Source organism: Pelodiscus sinensis, unplaced genomic scaffold (genome assembly GCF_049634645.1).
Source record: "Pelodiscus sinensis isolate JC-2024 unplaced genomic scaffold, ASM4963464v1 ctg178, whole genome shotgun sequence".
Taxonomy (NCBI): Eukaryota; Metazoa; Chordata; order Testudines; family Trionychidae; genus Pelodiscus; species Pelodiscus sinensis.
Genome location: NW_027465997.1, coordinates 18,660 through 40,862, shown reverse-complemented (window position 1 = coordinate 40,862; position 22,203 = coordinate 18,660). Strand labels below are relative to the sequence as shown.

Sequence of the window (22,203 nt, the reverse complement as noted above, 5' to 3'; positions counted from 1 at the left end):
ACTTTATGGTGTTGACCAGCAGGTTGCTGTGCCTGAAGAGGGTGAAGGGCACTTGGGTTTAGGAAGATCCAGTGTGGACAAGGGTGAGGAAGTTGCAGAGGGATGGGAGGTTGTTTCAGGTGGAATGGAAGCAGCCAGGGAGAGGAAACAGCCCTCTGGGGACCAAGTGACTATGTTGAACCAGCTTACTAGAAAGTGTGGGTTGCTGAAACAGGGATGTTTCCAGTCTGATTCTGTGAAGGGACCAGAGATGCATAAGACTATTATACCAGTTAACCCAAGCCCTGTCTCTGTGAGGCAGTGGCCCACCTGGAAAACTAGATTGAAAGCAGCAGGGTGCCAGGTTAGCATCTGGACTGCTTACTACCTGGTCAGCTGTGGGGGGCAAGGGAATTCCAGGGCCATTGTTACCAGGGAAGACACACCCAGCCCTTTGGCTCTGGGAGAGGGAGTTCTGAATGTGAGTCCACAGGGCAAGGGGGAAGGGCAAGACTTGTGTTTGCCCAGGAAGGCTGCAACTTTTTAAATCAAAAAGCCCAGTTTGAAATTCCTACCTACATTCTCACACTTCCTCCCTCCAGGCTGCTGCCCGGAGCAGTGGGTGTTGTACAGGGGAAAGTGCCTGTTCATCTCACGGTGGCCGATGAATTGGGACGAAAGCAGAAAAGACTGTGAAGGGAAATCTGCTCGGCTTCTTGTCACCAGGCCCTGGAACTGGAGTACAATGCCGGTATGATACCCGCGCAGCCGGTGTGGTACCCGCGCAGCCGGTGTGGTACCCGCGCAGCTGGTGTGGTACCCGCGCAGCCGGTGTGACCGCAGCTGGCACACCGTGTAAAGAGGCAGTGACTCCATGTGCGGCGTGCGGGGGGGGGGGGAGGGAGTGCAATACGAGGGGCTCAGAGAAGAGCAACAGCAATGATCCAGGGCTGGTGGGATCACTATGGGGTGGCCCAAAGGGTCAGGGACCCCTGCGGGGGCTGGGGGGGTGTTATGGGGACAGGGACAAGTGTCTCTAGAGCCCAACGCAGGAGAGGAACTGCACAGCGCGTGGGAAAGGGGTAGAACTGGGACACACGAGGGGACAGAATGACACACGCCCAGGGGAGCCTGCCAGGCAGCCCCTCCTCACCTCTTCACTCTCGCTGCCTGTGGAACCCAGATTAGGGCTTATGCAGCCACAGTGCACCGAGCACGGGCTGCTTGAGGAACCCAGAAGGGAAACTGAGGCACGCACGTATCACTGAAAATGTTAAGAACACTTCCACTTTGGCACAGCACTGCGCTGCCCAATGGCATTGCGGGTGTGTTGCCAGGAGCGCTGCGTGTGACACTGGGGGGCCGTTGTCCTGCTCTGCCTTAGCTGACAGGTGCTAGGGCTGCAGGCAAGGTTGCCTGTGCTACCCTCATCTGCTCCCTGGGCCGTGTGTTCTCCTGCAGCCTTTAATTACTGAGCCCCACACTGGGCCCCCCGACCTGCTGGTTCAGGGCCCCAGACGGACTGTTCTCAGGGTCTTTACCCCCCTCATTCGGGGTGCGACCCGGCCTCAGTCGCGGCGCATTGTCCAACCCAGCTGTGCACACAGCTCTCAGGTGCTCCCTGGGCCTGTCTGGGGGACGAGCAGGCGCTCGGGGTGGCGCTGCTGGGGAGACTTGCAGGAGGGGGTCGCGGAGCCTGGCTGAGATGCGGGATGGGTGGAAGGAGCCAGGGTGGGAACGGAGAAGTATGGGGAAGGGGGGGGGGGCTGAGCCTTGAGGGATTGGAGGATTGGGCCACAAGAAAACTGATGAGGTTCAACAAGGACAAGTGCAGGGTCCTGCCCTTGGGAGGGAAGAATCCCAAGCATTGTTACAGGCTGGGGACCGACTGGCTAAGCAACAGTTCAGCAGAAAAGGCCCTGGGGGTTACAGTGGATGAGAAGCTGGATAGGAGTTAACAGGGCGCCCTGGTAGCCTAGAAGGCTAATGGCAGATTAGGGGGCATGAGGAGGAGCATTGCCAGCAGATCTAGAGAAGTGATTATTCCCCTTTATTTGGCTCTGGGGAGGCCTCACCTGGAGTGTTGTGTCCAGTTCTGGACCCCCCACTACAGAAAGGACGTGGACGCATTGGAGAGGGTCCAGCGGAGGGCGACCAGAATGATTCGGGGGCTGGAGCACATGACCTACGAGGAGAGGCTGAGGGAATTGGTTCCGTTTAGTCTGCAGAAGCGAAGAGTGAGGGGGGATTTGAGAGCAGCCTTCAACTTCCTGAAGGGAGGTTCCAAAGGGGCTGGCCAGAGGCTGTTCTCAGTGGGGGCAGGCGGCAGAACAAGGAGCAATGGGCTCAAGTTGTGGTGGGAGAGATCCAGATTGGAGATTAGGAAAAACTATTTCCCTAGGCGGGTGGGGAAGCACTGGAATGGGTTCCCTGGGGAGGGGGTGGAATCTCCATCCCTAGAGGTGGTGGCGGGGGGTGGGGGGTGGAGAGTGGGGGGTGTCCAGAGGCCAGATGGGAGGAACGGAGGGAGATGGGAAGTGGGGCAGGAAGCAGAGCTGGGGGGGACCAGAGGCCGCGGTGCTGACTGGGAAGAAGGGGGGGCAGGAAGCACAGCTGGGAGGGTCAAGGGCCACAGCACTGGCTGGGAGGAGGGAGCGGGCCTGGGGGGGCATGGGAAGCAGACCTGGTGCGGGGGGGGGTGCAGCCACTGGCTGCAGCCAGAGTCCAAGGGGCCGCTGTCACATTACCGAATTGGAGGAAAGCAGCCAGATCGCTGCTGCACCCCTAGGTGGGGGTGTTGGCCCCAGAAATCTGTATGAAAGGGAGCCATGTGGGGTATTGAATGGGAGCTTGTTGTTTTCTGATCCTGTGTACACTGTTTATGTGAGTATATAATGTCTGTGTGTGTAGATCCGTAATCTGTGTGGAAACTGAAGATTTCCCTGCATGTGGTTAAGCATTGGGCAGGGCCGAGCCTGTGGAGCCTGTGGACATGCTAATTACCTGTGGAACAATGGTTCTCAATGGGCCAAAGACACACCCAAAGAATGGGGGCTGTCCTGAGAGCAGCCAGCAGGGAACACAGAGAGGCTGAGGACCAGGTGACCTGCTACATACTAGAAGAGGCCAGGAAGGAGTATAAAGAGGCCATGTGGTCGATGCCATTTTGTTCTCAGCTCAGCACTTCATCCCAGAGGCAGCACTGCAGGGATTGAAGAGCCCGGAAGACCTGTGAACCCATCCTGATCGTAGGATGTGCAATAAGAACTTTTAAACCAGCAGCTGCAACATCTCTGCTAGAGCCTGCATCGAGGACTGGGAGATTCGGTGCATGTAACGTACTGTACTGTGACGGACCGGGCCGTGTCTGGGCACAGCTTAGGGCGTCTGCTCAGGGCGAATTGCTCAAATCCGGGGCTCTTTACAGTCCCCCTGACTGGCGACCTCTCCAAACAGGCCACAAACCAGTCTCACAGAGCGCTTCAGCAGCCTGCCTGAAGCCTCCCGAGCAAAACCCCTCCGACACCCCAGCAATATCCGTGCCCCAGATGGCCCCGGGCCTATACACAGGTGGGGGGTCCTAGCACCCAATCCCACCTACCCCGAACAAGTTCTGTCCGGTTCCAAGAAACCAGCCACAGATCCCTGGTCAATTTACCCTCTGGACCTTACCACAAATCACGCTGGGCCAATCCTTTAGAATCTATATCTAAAGGTTTATTATTACAGGAAAGAAAAGCCTGAGAGTAAGGTTATTAAAGTACAGTACGTTACATGCACCGAATCTCCCAGTTCTCGATGCAGGCTCTAGCAGAGGTGTTGCAGCTGCTGGTTTAAAAGTTCTTATTGCACATCCTGCGATCAGGATGGGTTCACAGGTCTTCCGGGCTCTTCAATCCCTGCAGTGCTGCCTCTGGGATGAAGTGTTGAGCTGAGAACAAAATGGCATCGACCGCATGGCCCCTTTATACTCCTTCCTGGCCTCTTCTAGTATGCAGCAAGTCACCTGGTCCTCAGCCTCTCTGTGTTCCCTGCTGGCTGCTCTCAGGACAGCCCCCATTCTTTGGGTGTGTCTTTGGCCCATTGAGAACCATTGTTCCACAGGTAATTAGCATGTCCACAGGCTCGGCCCTGCCCAATGCTTAACCACATGCAGGGAAATCTTCAGTTTCCACACAGATTACAGATCTACACACACAGACATTATATACTCACATAAACAGTGTACACAGGATCAGAAAACAACAAGCTCCCATTCAATACCCCACATGGCTCCCTTTCATACAGATTTCTGGGGCCAGCACCCTCACCTAGGGGTGCAGCAGCGATCTGGCTGCTTCCCTCCAATTCGGTAATGTGACACCCCCAACGCAAAATTGATGCAGGAAGTGATGCCAGTAACATCACTGAGGGCATCACAGGCCTCCCCAACCAAAATGGTGGTGTGCCTCAGTTTCCCTTCTTACACAGGACCTTCTGGCTGGAACCCTTTTTGTCCTGTAAGAAGTTCCAAGACTAGTTACAAGTGTTAACCATGAAGTAGCAACATCACAATGTCCCCCTACATACCGTCTGTCGTTTGGTACATCTCCAGACAGATTACATGGTATTTTCATAAGCTCATGCACACTGTATACCGTTACAATTCTCTGCAACAATAATACATTGGTTACAAGATTTAACATCAGTAACAAGAACAATCCTATACCAGGTGTGTGACGGACCGGGCCGTGTCTGGGCACAGCTTAGGGCGTCCGCTCAGGGCGGATTGCTCAAATCCGGGGCTCTTTACAGTCCCCCTGACTGGCGACCTCTCCAAACAGGCCACAAACCAGTCTCACAGAGCGCTTCAGCTGCCTGCCTGAAGCCTCCCGAGCAAAACCCCTCCGACACCCCAGCAATATCCGTGCCCCAGATGGCCCCAGGCCTATACACAGGTGGGGGGTCCTAGCACCCAATCCCACCTACCCCGAACAAGTTCTGTCCGGTTCCAAGAAACCAGCCACAGATCCCTGGTCAATTTACCCTCTGGACCTTACCCACAAATCACGCTGGGCCAATCCTTTAGAATCTAAAACTAAAGGTTTATTAACACAAGAAAGAAAAGCATGAGAGTAAGGTTATTAAAGTACAGTACGTTACATGCACCGAATCTCCCAGTCCTCGATGCAGGCTCTAGCAGAGATGTTGCAGCTGCTGGTTAAAAGTCCTTATTGCACATCCTACGATCAGGATGGGTTCACAGGTCTTCCGGGCTCTTCAATCCCTGCAGTGCTGCCTCTGGGATGAAGTGCTGAGCTGAGAACAAAATGGCCTCGACCACATGGCCCCTTTTATTCCCTTCCTGGCCTCTTCTTGTATGCAGCCAGTCACCTGGTCAGAGGCCAAACTCTATGTTTCCTGCTGGCTGCCCTCAGGTGACAAATCCCATTCTTTGGGTGTGTCCATAGCCTATTGAGAACCATTGTTCCACAGGGCTTTGCTACTCAGCCTGTCCATAGCCATGCTTAACCACATTCACAGAAATATTCAGCTTCCACACAGATTACAGATTCCTACCTACACACACAGACATTATATACTCACATAAATAGTGTACATAAGATTAACAAACAATAATCTCCCATTCAATACCCCACATGGCTCCCCCCATATCAATTTCTGGGGCCAACACCCCCACCTAGGGGTGCAGCAGCGATCTGGCTGCTTCCCTCCAATTCGGTAACGTGACACCCCCAACGCAAAATTGATGCAGGAAGTGATGCCAGTAACATCACTGAGGGCATCACAGGCCTCCCCCAACCAAAATGGTGGTGTGCCTCAGTTTCCCTTCTCACACAGGACCTTCTGGCTGGAACCCTTTTTGTACTGTAAGAAGTTCCAAGACCAGTTACAAGTGTTAACCATGAGATATCAATATCACAATGTCCCCTTACATACCGTCTGTCGTTTGGTACATCTCCAGACAGATTACATGGTATTTTCATAGGATCATGCACATCGTATACCTTTACAATTCTCTGCAACAATGGTACATTGGTTACAAGAATTAACATCAGTAACAAGAACAATCCTATCTCAGGTGTATGCTGAAATTCTCCATCAGGCCACTTCTCTGGCCCCACACCATTGCAGTTTTGGCCCTTCAGGTTTAAACTGCAAATCTTCTTGGCCAAAACAAGTCCTGCCCATCCCCCTTGTCCTCTGGGCTCCAGGCCTGAAACCTCTGGCCAGACCAAGACAATGGGCTGGCTGGGTGTGACTCCCTGGCTCACAATGGCCCTGGAATTCTCCCCCTTCCCCCACTCAGTGGGGTAACAGCAGTGAGCTGTAGACTCCCAAGTCTCTCCTCTGTCCCTCTCCAACCTCTGTTTCCACATGGAACCAGATATCAACCTCCCTGATTGAGTATGAGTGTCCACCGTGTCCAGAGATGGGAGCATAACTGCCATCTCCTGCATCCTAGGGAGAGTGACCACACAGCTGTTCTGCTCTGCATACTTGGCTACCCAGCCCTTCTCCTGAATCTGAGACACTAACTTCCCACTCTCCTCATCCACCTGGGAACAATCCTGTCCCACACACACTGACTTCCCAGCAAGCTGGTCACCCACAGTCACTGGGTTAGCAGCCTGCTCCAGTTCTCTGGATGTTCCTGCCTCCTCTGGAACAACCCTCAGTCCCTCTGAGACCTCTCCAACACCATCCACACTGGGTTTCCCTAAACCCAAGTCAGTGGAGTCACTGTTAACAGACAAATTCTGTCTGTCAGGCACCAAAACAAGTGCTTCACACAACAAGCTGCTGCCTTTTACAGGCAGAGCTTTCTCCTGAATGCCTTCTCCCAGCAAGGCCCTGTCACCTCCCTCAGTCACAGCAAACTGCTTGCTACAAGCACTGCCAGGACTCTCCTCCCTATGAGCTTCCTTAAGCAGCAGTTCACCCTTCCCTGGCTCTGCAGTAGCATTGCCCTGCTGAGCCCCAACCAATTCCTCCTGCACTTCCCTTACTCCCTGAGTTATCTCTGGCCCCTCAGGTGGATTCACAGATAATCCCCTCTCAGGCACACAGACAGACCCACAAGAGACAGGGTCAGAGGCATCTTCACTCCCTGTGCAGCTCTCTAGATGGCTGTAAACGTCCACACCATCATTAGGCACCAGAGTTAACACACCCTCATTCTCTCCTTGTGCCCGGGCTAAGGGGTCTCCCTGCTCCCACCGAGTAGCTCCCCCCTCTGCCAGCAACACAGCAGCATCAGGCACAATATCAGGGTCACCACTGTCTGGTCTCTGGGGTTCTGGTAAAACACTGACTGACTCTACCTGAGTCACCTCATCCCTCTCCCCAGCAGACACAAACCTTGGGCCACCCCCTTCCTGGGCCTTAGCCATATCCAGACCCAACTCTGGGACAACAACACTGCTCTCAGCCTTCACAGGCTGTGGGGCATCTTCCTCAGACAAAGGAAGAAACTCTTCCCCACACACAGACAGACCACCAGAGACAGTTTCTCCCTTGTCCCCACACTCCTGGCTAATTTCAGGCATACTGCTAGCCACTGGGACAGCTTCCTTTACTGCCCCACTGCTACTTCCACCAGCCAAATTGCCAGCTTGCACACACTGTGCTTCACACAACTCAATTTCAGCTTGTGCAGGTTCAATTCCACAGACCTCACCAGCCACCAACTCCTCAACTAAAACTTCACTCTGGCCAGCCACTCCAGGCTGCCCCAGAGAAACATTTCCCTGACTTCTGGGCTCTTCCTGCCCTGGTTCTGATTCCAGCCTCACCTCTGAGGCATCAGACGGGCCCTCACCCACAGGCTCACATATAGAGACACTTTCCCCTTGGTTACAGGGAGACTGACCAGCTCCAGGAAACTTTCCATACCCACATGCACCCCCTTCCCAAACCTCCCTGTTAGCTACAGGTAACACAAAAGGTTTGCATTTACACATGCTTTGGGGTTGGGTCATCACATCAGCTGGGCAAAATACGTCTGCCATATCATAAGCACACCACATACCCACAGAGTTATACATTGAACCTTCAGGAGGATACAGTCTCTCTTGTTCTTTTAGTCTCTTAAGTTGGAGGTCAAGTCTAGCATTTTCCTCCTTGGCTAGGGCCATCTTCTTTGCATGCTCTACCTCTTCCCTCCGCTGTCTCTCAGCATATTCTGCCTTTTTCTCCTCAAGTTCTGCTTTTCTCATCTCAAGTTCCCGATCCAGCTCCTTCTGTCTCTTAGCAATTTCTTCATCTGCCTTCTGCCTTCTTTCAGCAGCTTCCTTGGCTTGCTTCTGATCCCTTTCATCCACATCTCTGGTTAGTAACAACACTACCAGATCTAGTTTAGAGGCCCTTTTCCTAAAGGCAATGCCTCTCCCCAAGCACAAATCCTTCAGAGCACTTTTGCTCAGACTCTCATATAGTTCCGGGATCATCGCAGCGGCTCTTTAATCAACCAAACTCTCAACACCAAAAATCAAATTTAGACAGCGTGGGGTCCTGATCCCAAAGCTCAATTGACCAAGATCTGTGGATCCTGCCGACTACGCCACTGTGACGGACCGGGCCGTGTCTGGGCACAGCTTAGGGCGTCCGCTCAGGGCGGATTGCTCAAATCCGGGGCTCTTTACAGTCCCCCTGACTGGCGACCTCTCCAAACAGGCCACAAACCAGTCTCACAGAGCGCTTCAGCTGCCTGCCTGAAGCCTCCCGAGCAAAACCCCTCCGACACCCCAGCAATATCCGTGCCCCAGATGGCCCCAGGCCTATACACAGGTGGGGGGTCCTAGCACCCAATCCCACCTACCCCGAACAAGTTCTGTCCGGTTCCAAGAAACCAGCCACAGATCCCTGGTCAATTTACCCTCTGGACCTTACCCACAAATCACGCTGGGCCAATCCTTTAGAATCTAAAACTAAAGGTTTATTAACACAAGAAAGAAAAGCATGAGAGTAAGGTTATTAAAGTACAGTACGTTACATGCACCGAATCTCCCAGTCCTCGATGCAGGCTCTAGCAGAGATGTTGCAGCTGCTGGTTAAAAGTCCTTATTGCACATCCTACGATCAGGATGGGTTCACAGGTCTTCCGGGCTCTTCAATCCCTGCAGTGCTGCCTCTGGGATGAAGTGCTGAGCTGAGAACAAAATGGCCTCGACCACATGGCCCCTTTTATTCCCTTCCTGGCCTCTTCTTGTATGCAGCAAGTCACCTGGTCAGAGGCCAAACTCTATGTTTCCTGCTGGCTGCCCTCAGGTGACAAATCCCATTCTTTGGGTGTGTCCATAGCCTATTGAGAGTCATTGTTCCACAGGGCTTTGCTACTCAGCCTGTCCATAGCCATGCTTAACCACATTCACAGAAATATTCAGCTTCCACACAGATTACAGATTCCTACCTACACACACAGACATTATATACTCACATAAATAGTGTACATAAGATTAACAAACAATAATCTCCCATTCAATACCCCACATGGCTCCCCCCATACCAATTTCTGGGGCCAACACCCCCACCTAGGGGTGCAGCAGCGATCTGGCTGCTTCCCTCCAATTCGGTAACGTGACAAGGTGTATACTGAAATTCTCCGTCTGGCCCCTTCTCTGGCCCCACACCATTGCAGTTTTGGCCCTTCAGGTTTAAACTGCAAATCTTCTTTGTCAAAGCAAGTCCTGACCCTCCCCCTTGTGCTCTGGGCTCCAGGCCTGAAACCTCTGGCCTGACCAAGACAAAGGGCTGGCTGGGTGTGACTCCCCGGCTCACAATGGCCCTGGAATTCTCCCCCTTCCCCTACTCAGTGGGGTAACAGCAGTGAGCTGTAGACTCCCAAGTCTCTCCTCTGTCCCTCTCCAACCTCTGTTTCCACATGGAACCAGATATCAACCTCCCTGATTGAGTATGAGTGTCCACCGTGTCCAGAGATGGGAGCTTAATTGCCATCTTCTGCCTCCTAGGGAGAGTGACCACACAGCTGTTCTGCTCTGCATACTTAGCTACCCAGCCCTTCTCCTGAATCTGAGACACTAAGTTCCCACTCTCCTCATTCACCTGGGAACAATCCTGTCCCACACACACTGACTTCCCAGCAAGCTGGTCACCCACAGTCACTGGGTTAGCAGCCTGCTCCAGTTCTCTGGCTGTTCCTGCCTCCTCTGGAACAACCCTCAGTCCCTCCGAGACCTCTTCACCACCATCCACACTGGGTTTCCCTAAACCCAAGTCAGTGGAGTCACTGTTAACAGACAAGTTCTGTCTGTCAGGCACTGCAACAAGGGCCTCACACAAGAAGCTGCTGCCTTTTACAGGCAGAGCTTTCTCCTGAATACCTTCTCCCAGCAAGGCATCGTCACCTCTCTCAGTTACTGCAAACTGCTTGCTACAAGCACTGCCAGGACTCTCCTCCCTATGAGCTTCCTTAAGCAGCAGTTCACCCTTCCCTGGCTCTGCAGTAGCATTGCCCTGCTGAGCCCCAACCAATTCCTCCTGCACTTCCCTTACTCCCTGAGTTATCTCTGGCCCCTCAGGTGGATTCACAGATAATCCCCTCTCAGGCACATAGACAGACCCACAAGAGACAGGGTCAGAGGCATCTTCACTCCCTGTGCAGCTCTCTAGATGGCTGTAAACGTCCACACCCTCATTAGGCACCAGAGTTAACACACCCTCATTCTCTCCTTGTGCCCGGGCTAAGGGATCTCCCTGCTCCCACCGAGTAGCTCCCCCCTCTGCCAGCAACACAGCAGCATCAGGCACAATATCAGGGTCACCACTGTCTGGTCTCTGGGGTTCTGGTAAAACACTGACTGTCTCTACTTGAGTCACCTCATCCCTCTCCCCAGCAGACACAAACCTTGGGCCACCCCCATCCTGGGCTTAGCCATATCCAGACCCAACTCTGGGACAACCACACTGCTCTCAGCCTTCACAGGCTGTGGGGCACCTTCCTCAGACACAGGAAGAAACTCTTCCCCACACACAGCCAGACAACCAGAGACAGCTTCTCCCTTGTCCCAACACCCCTGGCTAATCTCAGTCATACAGCTAGCCACTGGGACAGCTTCCTTTACTGCCCCACTGCTACTTCCACCAGCCAAATTGCCAGCTTGCACACACTGTGCTTCTTCACACAAATCACTTTCAGCTTGTGCAGGTTCAATTCCACAAACCTCACCAGCCACCAGCTCCTCAACTAAAACTTCACTCTGGCCAGCCACTCCAGGCTGCCCCAGAGAAACATTTCCCTGATTTCTGGGCTCTTCTTGCCCTGGTTCTGATTCCAGCCTCACCTCTGAGGCATCAGACGGGCCCTCACCCACAGGCTTACATGTAGAGACACTTTCCCCTTGGTTACAGGGAGACTGACCAGCTCCAGGAAACTTTCCATACCCACATGCACCCCCTTCCCAAACCTCCCTGTTAGCTACAGGTAACACAAAAGGTTTGCATTTACACATGCTTTGGGGTTGGGTTTTCACATCAGCTGGGTAAAATACGTCTGCCATATCATAAGCATACCCCATACCCACAGAGTTATACATTGAACCTTCAGGAGGATACAGTCTCTCTTGTTCTTTTAGTCTCTTAAGCTGGAGGTCAAGTCTAGCATTTTCCTCCCTGGCTAGGGCCATCTTCTTTGCATGCTCTGCCCTTCTCTCTGCATACTCTGCCATTCTCTCTGCATGTTCTGCTTTTCTCATCTCAAGTTCCCGATCCATCTCCTGCTTTCTCTTAGCAATTTCTTCATCTGCCTTCCGCCTTCTTTCAGCAGCCTCCTTGGCTTGCTTCTGATCCCTTTCATCCACATCTCTGGTTAGTAACAACACTACCAGATCTAGTTTAGAGGCCCTTTTCCTAAAGGCAATGCCTCTCCCTAAGCACAAATCCTTCAGAGCACTTTTGCTCAGACTCTCATATAGTTCCGGGATCATCGCAGCGGCTCTTTAATCAACCAAACTCTCAACACCAAAAATCAAATTTAGACAGCGTGGGGTCCTGATCCCAAAGCTCAATTGACCAAGATCTGTGGATCCTGCCGACTACGCCACTGTGACGGACCGGGCCGTGTCTGGGCACAGCTTAGGGCGTCCGCTCAGGGCGAATTGCTCAAATCCGGGGCTCTTTACAGTCCCCCTGACTGGCGACCTCTCCAAACAGGCCACAAACCAGTCCCACAGAGCACTTCAGCTGCCTGCCTGAAGCCTCCCGAGCAAAACCCCTCCGACACCCCAGCAATATCCGTGCCCCAGATGGCCCCGGGCCTATACACAGGTGGGGGGTCCTAGCACCCAATCCCACCTACCCCGAACAAGTTCTGTCCGGTTCCAAGAAACCAGCCACAGATCCCTGGTCAATTTACCCTCTGGACCTTACCCACAAATCACGCTGGGCCAATCCTTTAGCATCTATATCTAAAGGTTTATTATTACAGGAAAGAAAAGCATGAGAGTAAGGTTACTAAAGTACAGTACGTTACATGCACCGAATCTCCCAGTTCTCGATGCAGGCTCTAGCAGAGATGTTACAGCTGCTGGTTTAAAAGTTCTTATTGCACATCCTGAGATCAGGATGGGTTCACAGGTCTTCCGGGCTCTTCAATCCCTGCAGTGCTGCCTCTGGGATGAAGTGCTGAGCTGAGAACAAAATGGCATCAACCACATGGCCTCTTTATACTCCTTCCTGGCCTCTTCTAGTCTGCAGCAAGTCACCTGGTCAGAGGCCAATCTCTATGTTTCCTGCTGGCTGCCCTCAGGTGACAAATCCCATTCTTTGGGTGTGTCCATAGCCTATTGAGAGTCATTGTTCCACAGGGCTTTGCTACTCATCCTGTCCATAGCCATGCTTAACCACATTCACAGAAATATTCAGCTTCCACACAGATTACAGATTCCTACCCACACACACAGACATTATATACTCACATAAATAGTGTACATAAGATTAACAAACAATAAGCTCCCATTCAATACCCCACATGGCTCCCTTTCATACAGATTTCTGGGGCCAGCACCCCCACCTACGGGTGCAGCAGCGATCTGGCTGCTTCCCTCCTGCAGCCAGAGTCCAAGGGGCCGCTCCCCTGGCAAGTGCTCCCTTAAGTTGCGAGCAGAAGCCGGGCGGGGGCGGAGCTGGGAGTCCCAATCCCCACCCCACCTGGCTTTTGCACACAACCACAGGCTCCCAGCTGGGAGCTGGGGCCGCGATCCGTGCTGGGAGCCTCTGGTTGCGAGCAGAAGCCGGGCACGGGGAGTGGCAGGGAATCCCAGCCCCCACCCTGCCCCGCCCCCACCTGGCTTCTGCACGCAACCAGAGGCTCCCAGTGCCGATCGTGCCCCACCTCCCAGTTGCTCCCCTGCCCCCGCCAGGCTTCCGTCTGGCACCCAGCCGGGAATTCACAAAATACCGGACATTGCACAGTGCACATGGCACGTGTCCGGTATTTTCTGAATTTTTCTACTGGACAGAGGGAGCAAATACTGGACTGTCCGGTAGAAAACCGGACACCTGGCAACCCTACTCGCCCTCCACGGCCTCCGCGCCTCTGGCTAGAGCTGCAGAGGAGCAGGGGGCCCGTTCCAGCCTGGGAACGACATCCCCTCGGCCTGGCCCTCGGCCTCTCAGAAGAGCCTCCCCTGCTTTGGGCAGTCCCCTGGGGGGCTCCGGCTGGGATGGGCAGCGTTGGGGCTACAGCCGACCCTGTTTCCTGAAAGCCCAAAGGAGGCAAAGGCCCGGGGGGGAGGGGAAGGAAGAGCAACGCTAGAAAGGGCAGCTCCTGTCTCCTGGCAGTCTCCGTGCTGGGGAAAGGAGCCGCTCTGAGACCCGACACCCCACTGCCGGGGGCTGCGTTCAGCACCTCTCCGCCCACAGGCTCCCAGCCAGGCCAGACTCACTGGTCAGCTGGCCACTGGGGAGAGACGACATGAGGTGGGGAGGGGAGGGAAGGGAGCTGGAGTCTCACGTCCCCAGTGGTGCTCAGGTGACATCTGGCCAGGGCAGGATTCCTCTCGGGGCCCAGAGGACAGTCCCGGGGGGGGGGGGGGCAGCAGCCAGGCGGCAATTTGTTTCCAGGGTATATCTAGACTACACTCCTCTCTCTCTTTCTCTCTCCAGAGATGTAGATTAGGCACATTGAAATTGCTAATGAAGCAGGTATTTAAATATCCTGAACTTCATTAGCATAAACATGGCCACTGCTTTTTTTCTAAACGGAGTTTTTTGGGAAAAAAAAAACCCAAAAAACGGCATTCTAGACGGGGATCTGTCGAAATTAAACCCTTTTTCGACAGATCCTCTAAACCTCATTTTCTGAGGCCTGAACACAGGCCTTGAGCTGCCTTGGCACTAACTCCGCCTCTGTCCCCGCTGTGCCCCCTTCCCCTCACATCTGTGTCTAGGGCCCAACTCACTTTTCACAGCTGAGCTCACGCTCCAGGAGACTCGTGTGACGGCGCGTTGGGGGTCCCCCGTCTCCTGCACCCCGAAATGGCACAGACTGCACCAGCCAGTGGAATTGAGGGTGGTTTATTGCTCCTCCAGCACAGCGCAGCACAGATGTAATCTGGTTACAGGAACTGGGCTAGGATGCCTCAGGCCCCCTTGAGATGGGGGAGACTGGGCCCCTAAACTCCAGCCCCTTCCCCTAGGCTCTCCTCCATGCCCTCCGACAGCCAGCAACCAACCCACCCCTTCCAGCCCTGCCCCCCAGCCAAGGCAGCATTCCACCTTCCTTTGTTCCTCTCCATGGGGGGCGTCTGGCCACTGGTTTGCATAGTGACTCATCCTGTTTTGCTGGGTCGTGGTACCCACGGCAGCCAGTGGGGGATCCCCCAGAGCCAGCAGCATAGAAACCAGCCAGGTACCCCCACTACGTCACAGTTCTCCCCCCTCCGAGAGCGAACTGAGCAGGGTCACTCCGCTCGTGACCTAGGGAAGTTCGGGTCCTCTGCGTGGGAACCCGCCCTGGGGACATGGGTGCTCCCCTTGACTCAGGCCGGCCGTGGCGAGGCCCCACATGAATTGGCTTCCCTCTGTCCACTCGCCGCCCCGCTCCAGGGCGACTGGCACAGGCCTGTCCTCGGGGGTCACACCCACCCTTCCGCTGGCCTTGATCTCTGGCCAGGGTCTCTCGGGCTGGGGCCATGAGCCCAGCGAGCCTTCTCTGGACAGCCAGGGCGGCTTCCACCCCCGATGCTCCATCCAGGGAGGACTTCCCCTCCCATAACTCTCTCAGCAAGCCCAGAGGGTCTATCTGGGGTAGAGACCCCCAAGCCGCTTTCCTCCTGTCTTGGGCCTTCCCGCCCCTCTGGCAGGAGTCACAGGACCGGCAGTACCGCTGCACGGCTGTAAAGATTCCCGGCCAATAGAAGTGCTGGAGCAGCTTCAGCCGGGTGCTCCGGATCCCCCGGTGGCCCCCAATGGGGACATCGTGGGCCAAATACAGCAGCTTGAGGCGATACTTTCGGGGGACGACCAGCTGCCGCTGGACACCCCATGCCCTCGCCTTCCTGGGGGGGAGCCACTCACGGAACAGGAGCCCACGCTCCCGCAAGAATCTCTCCTGGCCACCTCTCCCCCGGGGCTGAGCTGTATGGAGGCCAGCCTGGTCCCTCAGCCTCTGCAAGGAGGGGTCTGCCTGCACCTCAGCCTGGAATTCAGCTGCTGAGGCAGGGATCGGGACCTGTCCCCCACCTCTGCCTAGGTCCGGAGTCCCAGCCTGGCTGGACCCCGTGTCCACTGGGATGGGACCCTGAGGACGCTGCCAGGAGTCCTTCCCTGGACCCAGGTTGTCAGCCCCCCGCTGGCTCTGGCTCCGGGTAGTGACTAGAGCCCGCTGGGATTCATGGGGCCACTCCTCTAGGTCATTCCCCATCAGCACCTCGGTGGGCAAGTGCGGGTGCACCCCCACTTCCTTGAGGCCCTCCTTGGCCCCCCATTTCAGATGCACCCGGGCTACAGGCACCTTAAATGGGGACCCGTCTATGCCCTTCAGGGTCAGCTGCGCGTGGGGTAGTATCCGCTCCGGGGCCACTATGTCGGATCGGGCCAGAGTCACCTCTGCCCCCGTGTCCCAGAAGCCCGTCACCTTCCTACCATCCACCTCCAGGGGTATGAGGCACTCGCTCCGCAGGGGCCGTCCTGCCCCCACCCGGTACACGGAGAAATCCGCCTCCTGAGAATCAGACCTCCCAGGGGAGGTGCACTGAGCATCCTTCCCCTCTCTCTGAGCTGAGGTTTGCCTGCCAGCCCCTGCCTCTGGGGCAGCCTGCCCTTCCTCCCGCCCCAGCCAGTTAACCCTGGAAAGTCCCCGGTCCTGGGACCTGGTGCACTGAGCCCTCTTGTGGCCTTTTTGCCCACAGCGATGGCAAGTTAGGCTTTGGGCTGTCTCTGTCCAGGCCCTGGCTGGTTCTCTGGGGCGCAGACGACCTGTTCCTTGGTCTCGCCCCGTAGTTGACTCCCTCCGTCGCTCAGCCGAGATCCGGTCTCTGCGCGGTTCCCTTTCTCTCCGGGACTCCCGTTCACACCCGGACCGGCTCTCCGTGAACTCATCCGCCAGTCTCCCGGCCTCCTGGGGGTTCTCTGGTCTCCGGTCCTTGAGCCACAGCCTCAGTTTGGGTGGGCACGCTTCATAGAACTGCTCCATCATGACCAGCTTGAGCAGCTCCTCTGCGGTCTGGGCTCCGACTCCAGACACCCACTTGCGGCCGTATTGCGCCAGGCGGGAGGCCAGGTCCACATAGGTCTCCCGTGGCCCTTTCTGTACCCCCCGGAACTTCTTCCTGTACATCTCGGGGGTCAGCCCGAACTTGTGCAGCAGGGCCTCCTTGACTCGGTTGTAATCCCCTGGCTGTAGGTCCTCCAGCTGACTGAGCACTCCGGCCGCCTCCTGGCTCAGTGCGGGGATGAGCTCCTGCAGCCAGTCAGCTGGGGGAACCCGTTGCAGTCCACAGGCCCTCTCAAAGGAGCTGAGGAACCCGTCTATGTCGCCCACATCCTTCAATTGGGCCACCACGAGCCTCTCCAAGCGTCTGGCAGTCCTGGGACCCTGGGGCCCATCCGCACTTGGCGCAGCCGGGACCCCGCAGGTTCTCCGCTCTGCCATGGCCAGCTCATGCTGCCGCTGCCTCTCTCGGTCCTGGCGCTCCCTCTCTCGGTCCTCTACTTCCAATTCCCTGATCCGCAGCTGGATCTCCAGCCGCCGTAGCTCCGCTGGGCTGGCCCCTGCCCTAGGTGGGCTACGGCTTGCAGGCCTCCCGGGAGACGCTGTCTCATCTCTCCGGTGGGTTCCAGCGCTCCTCCCCCTCTCTGAGCCTGACACACTCTCAGGTGGGGTCTGGCTGCTTCCCCTGGGGACAAGATCCTGGCCCCGTGGCTGGTCATTCTCTTCCAGCTGGGTAATCAGCTGGGCCTTGGTTGCTTTCCGCACAGGCAAGCCCCTCTCTCTGCACAGCCCCACCAGCTCTGCCTTCAAGAGTCGGGCGTAGGCCATCTGCCCGCTGGTCCCCTTGGTGCAGACTCACCAGTCTAGTGCTGCAGCGCCCCACGATTCCAGGAACCGCTTCGCTCTGTCTCCAGCACGCCTGGCTCCAGGGCTCTTGCTTCTACTGCGCCTTGTCGCTTGCCGCTGGGAGCTTCATCCACGGGGTGCAGTGCATCCCGCTCCTGACACCAGTGTGACGGCGCGTTGGGGGTCCCCCGTCTCCTGCACCCCGAAATGGCACAGACTGCACCAGCCAGTGGAATTGAGGGTGGTTTATTGCTCCTCCAGCACAGCGCAGCACAGATGTAATCTGGTTACAGGAACTGGGCTAGGATGCCTCAGGCCCCCTTGAGATGGGGGAGACTGGGCCCCTAAACTCCAGCCCCTTCCCCTAGGCTCTCCTCCATGCCCTCCGACAGCCAGCAACCAACCCACCCCTTCCAGCCCTGCCCCCCAGCCAAGGCAGCATTCCACCTTCCTTTGTTCCTCTCCATGGGGGGCGTCTGGCCACTGGTTTGCATAGTGACTCATCCTGTTTTGCTGGGTCGTGGTACCCACGGCAGCCAGTGGGGGATCCCCCAGAGCCAGCAGCATAGAAACCAGCCAGGTACCCCCACTACGTCACAACTCGCAGCCCCACTGTCCGCACAGGGCAGGTCCCCGGGGAGCCAGGGGGCTGGAGAGCCGGGAGCAGGGTGTGCTGGGAGGAAGGGGTCAGCCGCCCCACGCCCGGCTGGCGGGGTAACCACGAGTGGGGCAAGGCGAGCGGGCGCCTGGCACGTCCCTTCCCCCACCAGCTAACCCCGTCCCTGCAGTTCAGCGCCCAGGCTGGCCCGGGTGCTCTGCTTCTTGAGCGCAGGGATCTCATGAGCGACCTTCCGTCCTAGAGCTTCCTGGTCAACACTGACGTGCAGTACTGGATTGGACTCAAGAGAGACTGGAGGACCTCACTGTGGATTGATGACCCACTCTTTGAGTAAGTACAGAGTCCTAGTTATTTCCAAGGTAGCTGCTCCCTGTGCCCCCACCCAACACAAACACACACTGCAGTCGCGGTGGGCAAAGCCTCTGCCCAGTCTCACAAGTCGCGCCCACACTTGGCCCTTTGGCCTCTGGGTGGAACCCCCCTCCACTGCCACAGCCCCCTCTCGGGGGGGGCTACTCTCTCCTGGGGGGCCACTCCTTTGCCTCCTCTGCCATGAGCCCCCTTGGGGGTCTATTTCCTCTGGACCCCTGGGGCCTCCAGTCCTGGAGGGAATAGAGCAGCCCAGAGCGACTGTCTCCGAACAGGGGGGTTTATGGAGCTTTGAAGGCAGCAAAGGATCCCTCAGGCCTGTCAGCCCGCCCCCCCCCAGCACGTCTGAGTCTCCCCTGCAGCCCAGTGGGTTCTGCCTGCTCCTTCACTGACCCCTTCAGACACCCCCTCCTTCTTGGGGAGCCTCCAATAATCCCCGATAGCAGCCCCTCCCCTTCCATTGTCTTATATCCAGGTAAACAGGGTTGTCTGGGCCCCTCCCTTCTCCCCTCTGCTCTCCTCCACCCTTTTGTTCTCCCTTGGCTGGAACCAGCTTGGCAGGGAACCAGGGTCTCTCCACAGCCCCTGGGCCCTCACTGGCCAGACCTGGCTGTACCTCCAAGCTGTGTCTACCGGGCCCCAGGTCACCAGTCACTGGAGTCCCCAGTGTTGTGCTATTCCCTGTAACAACCAACTCCCTCTGCCTTTACCACACGAAGCCAATAATGCCCGGTGCCCCCTATGACGGGGCAGAAGCGCCCTGCACTCCAGCCCCAGCGACTGCCACTTGTCTGGAGGCGCTGGGGGTGGAATACCGGCGGTGCGGCAGCTGCTCACTCGCTGCCGTGCTGGCACGGCCCCGTGCCTGCCCAGAGAGCGGCAGGGGTGGGGCGACGTTGGGCTACAGCCTATGCAGCCGACCTGGAGGGGGTGCGGTCCCGGGAGCTGGAAGCCAGCCAGGGGATTTAAACCCAGGCCAGGGTGCCAGAAAGTGGGAGAGTAGGAGGCAGCGACTCCCCGAGCAGGACCCAAGGCGGATGGGACCCAAGCCAAGGAGGTGAGCACCAGAGGCAGGAGAAGCCCCCGGCCACGGAGAGAGGAAGTAGCCCAGGGCGGCCCCCCACTACAGGAAGGAGGTGGGCACATTGGAGAGGGGCCAGCGGAGGCGACCACAATGATTGGGGGGCTGGATCACACGACCTACAAGGAGAGGCTGAGGGATCTGGGTCTGTTTAGTCTGCAGAAGAGCAGAGTGAGGGGGGGTTGAGAGCAGCCTGCAACTCCCTGCAGGGAGTCCCAAAGAGGCTGGCGAGAGGCTGTTCTCAGTGGGGGCAGGTGGCAGAACAAGGAGCAATGGGCTCAAGTTGCGGTGGGGGAGGTCTGGGTTGGATATTTGGAAAAACTATTTCCCTAGGCGGGTGGGGAAGTGCTGGGATGGGTTCCCTGGGGGGGGGGGGGGAATCTCCATCCCTAGGGGTGTTTAAGTCTCGGCTTGACAAAGCCCTGGCCGGGTTGATCTTGCTGGGATTGGTCCTGCTTTGGGCAGGGGGCTGGACTTGACGACCTTCTGAGGTCTCTTCCAGTTCTATGGTTCTATGATTCATCTCACACAAAGGACGGTGCAGATTTGGGAATCTCCTCAACATCCTCAGCCATGAAGACTGAAGCAAAGAAATCATTTAGCTTCTCCGCAATGGCTTTATCGTCCTTGATTGCTCCTTTTGTGTCTCGATCGTCTAGGGGACCCCCTGGTTTTTTAGCAGGCTTCCTGCTTCTAATGTACTGAAAAAACATTTTGCTATTGCTTTTTGAGTTTTTGACTAGCTGTTCCTCAAAATCTTTTTTTGCTTTTCTTATTACAGTTTTACACTTAATTTGACAGTGTTTATGTTCCTTTCTATTTATCTCACTGGGATTGGATTTCCACTTCTTGAAAAATGCCTTTTTGCCCCTCACTGCTTCTTTTACATGGTGGTTAAGCCACGGTGACTCTTTTTTAGGTCTCCTGCTGTGTTATTTAATTTGGGGTATACATTTAAGTTGGGCCTTTATTATTGTGTCTTTGAAAAGTTTCCATGCAGCTTTCAGGGATTTGGTTCTTGTCACTGTGCCTTTTAATTTCTGTTTAACTAACCTCCTCCAATACATGTGTATGGGCCCAGCCCCCTAGGCCCAGCCTGAGCAGGGAACAAGGCTCTTCCCAAGGGGAGAGACAAAGGGGGGGGGGGGGAGAGACCAACACTTGGCTGGGGGCAGGGCCTGGGAGCTGGGCAGTCTGGGCTGGGGGACACATGAGGAGAACAGACTACATCCAGGACAGGGGGGTTCAGGAGTCCATGATCCCCTGCCCCCAAGAGAGATAAGGCTCTGCCCTGTCTCCTGTGGTAACATCGACCCTAAGCTCGGCCGTGTCTCTGCAAACCAATAAACCTTCAACTCTACTGGCCGGCTGAGAATCACAACTTGCTGCGGACGGGGGTGCAGGGTCAGGGGCTCCCTGACCCGCCGTCACATGCTGTCTCACAGGCTGCCTCAGCTCCATCTCAGCAGAGTGGGGTTTTGACCAGGATAACTTTTTTTTCTCATGTTTGTAAAATCATGGCATTTGCTAGAATGGCCAGGAACAGTTCCCAGTTCTTTTTACACCCCCACCCAGAACTTCCTCCTACACCCAACCTCCTGCCCCGTACATGAGTCCCCCTGAACTCAAACTCTTGCACCCTGAAACACCTCCTAGACCCCAATCCCCCACTCTGGGCTAAGCCTAGAGCCCCTTCCACACTCCAAACCCCTTGGCCCAAGACCAGAGCCTGCACCCCAAGGCTATGTCTATACTACGGGGCTTTATCGGAAAAAGGTACACAAATTGCACTCCACAATTTGCATACCTTTTTCTGATAGTTTTTTCAGAAGAGGCTTTTCTGAAATTTGGCCCACCTCTTTCGGAAGAGCCCTTCTTCCTCCTGGAAGGACAGGGCTTCCAAAAGAGCATGTCTGCTCTTCCGCAGAAAAAAGTGGAAGAGGAGACGCATTCCCTGGACGTGGCAGAATTTTCCCCAGATACCTAAGGTATCCTGGAAAAAACCCGGAGTCTAGACATAGCCAAATCCTCTATCCCAACCTGGTGAACATGAGTGAGGTTCTTATTTTAAGAGGAATAAGGGATCTTTCAGAAAGGGCTTTATTTTCCGAAAGATCCTCATCTAGACTGGCAAAGCTCCGAGCAGGAAAAAAGCGGCAGCCATGTTTATGCAAATGAAGCGGGGGGGACTTAAATCCCCGCTTCATTTGCAATTGCGATGTGTCGATTTGCATCCCTTTTACGGAAAATGGATGCAGTCTAGACACAGCCAAGCTGTGCCACAGCAAGCGCCAGTGTGAAGAGGAGAGCCCTGCGTTCGTACTGCCCCTCAGGGACATGCCAGTGGCTGAAGCTGTGCGCTGTGGCCAGACCCTGAGGCGAGGGGCAGAGGGGCAGAGGGGCAGGGGAGGCGGAGGGGGCTTGGCAGATGGAGCGGCGGGGGAGGCCAAGGGGTGGCTGGCCCGGCAGGGCAGGATTCCCAGGGGGAAGCCATGAGGGAGGGGACAGGGAGTTCAGGCTGCTCTGCTGCTGGGCCACAGCTGGGGGGCTTGCAAGGCTCGCAGAGCTGAGGCCTGGGGGCAGCGCACTTTGGGGTGTGGGCCTGCACCCCCACACACAGAGCGGGAGTCCTGAGTG

General features: G+C 56.0%; 1 protein-coding gene across 4 annotated transcripts in view; it reads left to right on the top strand.

The window, feature by feature from the left end:
- The window catches only part of CD72 (CD72 molecule), a 95,758-nt gene that overhangs the window by 68,578 nt on the left and 4,977 nt on the right, over nt 1-22,203 (top strand). For 3 of the 4 annotated variants that reach the window (XM_075917923.1, XM_075917925.1, XM_075917926.1), the window contains 2 exons: nt 582-730; nt 18,358-18,446. In XM_075917923.1, coding sequence (XP_075774038.1) covers nt 582-730; nt 18,358-18,446 — 238 coding nt within the window. Of the gene's footprint in view, nt 1-581; nt 731-18,357; nt 19,863-22,203 lie in introns of those variants that run through there. The other variant, XM_075917924.1, reaches the window with a different exon arrangement.